Here is a 2928-nt window from a genome sequence, read left to right as displayed (position 1 = left end):
ACCCCATCCCACCCCATCCCACCCCCAACTGCCCCTCTCGCCATGCCAACCGACTTCGACGCCCTGCGCGCGTCCCAATTCTCGCGCCTAGACGCCGCCTCTCCGCCGCACGCCTACCTAGACTACACGGGGTCGGGTCTGTACCCGCAGTCGATCCTGCACCACCACCAAACCCTCCTGCGCACGCACTGCCTGGGCAACCCGCACTCGTCCAACCCGACGTCCGCGGTGTCCACAGCGAAGATCGACGCCGCGCGCCGCGCAGTCCTGCGCTACTTCAACGCCGACCCGGCCGAGTACTGCCTCGTCTTCACCCCCAACGCCTCGGCCGCCATCAAGCTCGTCGCGGAGGCCTTCCCGTTCACCCCGCGCTCCGCCCTCCTCCTCCTCGCCGACAACCACAACTCCGTCAACGGCATCCGCGTCTACGCATGCCGCGCGGCCGCCTCCACCACTTACATCCCGCTCGCCTCCGCCATGCGCTGCCCGCCCCTCGCCCCCTACCTGCACAAACGTAATACGGACGCGAACAACCTCTTCGCTTTCCCCGCCCAGTCCAACTTCTCCGGCGTCAAGCACGACCTCGCCGCCGTCCGCGCCGCACACAGGCACGCATGGTATGTCCTGCTCGATGCAGCCGCCTTCGTCCCCACCTCCAAACTCGACCTTTCTGTCGTCCGCCCCGACTTTGTCCCCGTTTCCTTCTACAAGATCTTCGGCCTGCCCACCGGCGTCGGCGCTCTCATCGCTAAGAAAAAGTCCCTCGCCGTCCTCAAGCGCCCCTGGTTTGCGGGGGGCACCGTCAAGTATGCCAGCGTCAAGAACAATGTCCACTCCCTCTGCACGGACGAGTCCGCCTTCGAGGAGGGCACCGTCAACTTTCTCTCCATCCCGGCCATCACCTTTGGCATTCAATTTATTTCACGCATTGGCATTGACAACATTAACGCCAGGGTCCATGCCCTCACCACCACCCTCCTCCGCGGCATGCTCGCCCTCAAGTATACCAACGGCGCCCCTATGCTCACCATATACGGCCCGCACACCATGAAGGACCGCGGCGGTACTATTGCTTTCGATGTCCTCACCCCGACTGCATCCCGCGTCGACGCACGCCACATTGAGAAGGCCGCCAACAAACAAAACATCTCCCTCCGCACGGGCTGCTTTTGCAACCCCGGCGCAGCCGAGACTGCCCTCAAAGCCCACGCCTCACGCACGAGCAAGTGCGTTCACCTCATACCGAACACTGACCTTTCCCTGGAGCACGTCTCCAAATGCGTCGGCGAGTATCTCGGCGCTATTCGCGTAAGCGTCGGCATTGCCACTTCGGAACAGGACATTTCTACTTTCCTTTCCTTCCTCCGCAAGTTCTGCTCCAAGTTCCAGGGAGGCAGAGGTGGCATCAAGAACGCTGCCGATATCAACAGCGGCATTATCAAACTCGTCTTGGATGATGTCAGGGACTCGCGCAAGAAGCATCGACATCATCATCTCAGTAGTCAGAGTTGAGAGTCTGGTTTTTTGTTTTGTTTTGTTTAGACCGCCGAGATTCCAGTTCTTCACACGTATTTTTGGAGCATGAACTGACATTTTACTTTAGTGCTAACGCATAGATCATAGATTCACATTTTAGAGTTTTGTAGTTCTGCTTGCAGTTCAAGTAAAGCATAGTTGCCGCCCCATTCACATCTTTGCACCATTATCCTTTCTTCCTGGTACACTACTTTAAGATTGTCCCCGTATGCGGAATTCTCGTGTTCCCATTAACGAGGGAGATTGGCAAAGTGTGACTTTAGCGGCGTTGCGAAAAGGGGCTCCTAGCCGATTCTGCTCCTTCTCTGAAGCTTCGTGTAGAAAGAGAAGAATGAATGACGAGTCGAAACTCGTCACCCACGACACCTCCCTGGTGGGAAGATGGATTTTGAATGGATTCAAATCTGAAGTCTTTTAGAGGAATGACGTCTTAGATGCTCTGCATCAGACGTTGATTGACAAACTTGCCCTACCACAAGCTGTATCTTCAACGTAGACTGAGCGAGACACCCACTGATATAGTGATACTTTTAGCCCGGGAGCACTGATCACTCAAGCAAGTGATCTTCCTGTTGTACAACACAGCATCGAACTTTCTCGCGTCCAATTAAACTGCAGAAATTTCGATTCCTGATAAAATGATGATCGCAAAAAAAATCAAACACACACTCCACACCATACAGCATGTAAATAGTTGATGTTTGTGCCACGCATTCCCAAACCGAGGCATTGTTACTACACGAATGTTGAGTAACTAGCTAGGGGAATCATAGAGAACATTAGCAATGTCGACCGACAAATTCAAATTCCAAGTTGAGCAAGTATTGATTACAGCAACATGCTAAATGTCTCATCAGGATGGCGAGTTACATAATCTTTCTTTACACAAGTGCCGAAAAAACAGCTGTGTTTGTGAATCCACGAGCATAGATAATGTCTTGAGGCACTATCAATCATTTTGCATTGGACTAAAGACCTAAAGTCAGCCTTGAAGACCTCTGGAGGATTCATGGGTACTGCGTGGGTTTTAATTCAACCACAGACTTCGATAATGCATACGACTTGCAAACATTCATTAGGTCTCCAACGCAAATGAAGGGGGTTTGCGCAGAACAGTGACAATTGCAGGACGACTCGGTCCTTTTGAAGGTGAGCTAAAATATGCTGTAATGGACTCCAACAGCCGACTCAACGCCCTCTACAGCAATGCATAAAAATCGAGAGCAAAAATGATACTTTTACGATAGTACAGTATCTTTCTGCTGTCCCTACATACTTTCGCTTGGCTGTCTCCCAAACAGCTCCCTCACCCCCTCTGCACGAAATTGGCGTTGCACGAAGTCCGCTCGTCTCTGACGATAGCGCTTCTGTATCCTTCGGCGTCGTTCCAGT

At 53.1% G+C, this 2928-nt stretch overlaps 1 protein-coding gene; it reads left to right on the top strand.

Moving 5' to 3' along the window:
* Positions 1-42: 42 nt before the first annotated feature.
* CHC_T00005356001 (hypothetical protein) lies at positions 43-1702 on the top strand. XM_005716996.1 is given in 2 exon segments: positions 43-1512; positions 1513-1702. The coding sequence occupies 1 exon segment, from the start codon at positions 43-45 to the stop codon at positions 1510-1512; it is 1470 nt and encodes a 489-aa protein (XP_005717053.1). The 3' UTR covers positions 1513-1702.
* The last annotated feature ends 1226 nt before the right edge of the window (positions 1703-2928 follow it).

The sequence above is a fragment of the Chondrus crispus genome, genomic scaffold, assembly GCF_000350225.1.
Source record: "Chondrus crispus Stackhouse genomic scaffold, scaffold_286, whole genome shotgun sequence".
NCBI lineage: Eukaryota > Rhodophyta > Florideophyceae > Gigartinales > Gigartinaceae > Chondrus > Chondrus crispus.
The sequence above is the reverse complement of the archived record's forward strand: the minus strand, read 5'-3'. Positions and strand labels throughout refer to the sequence as shown.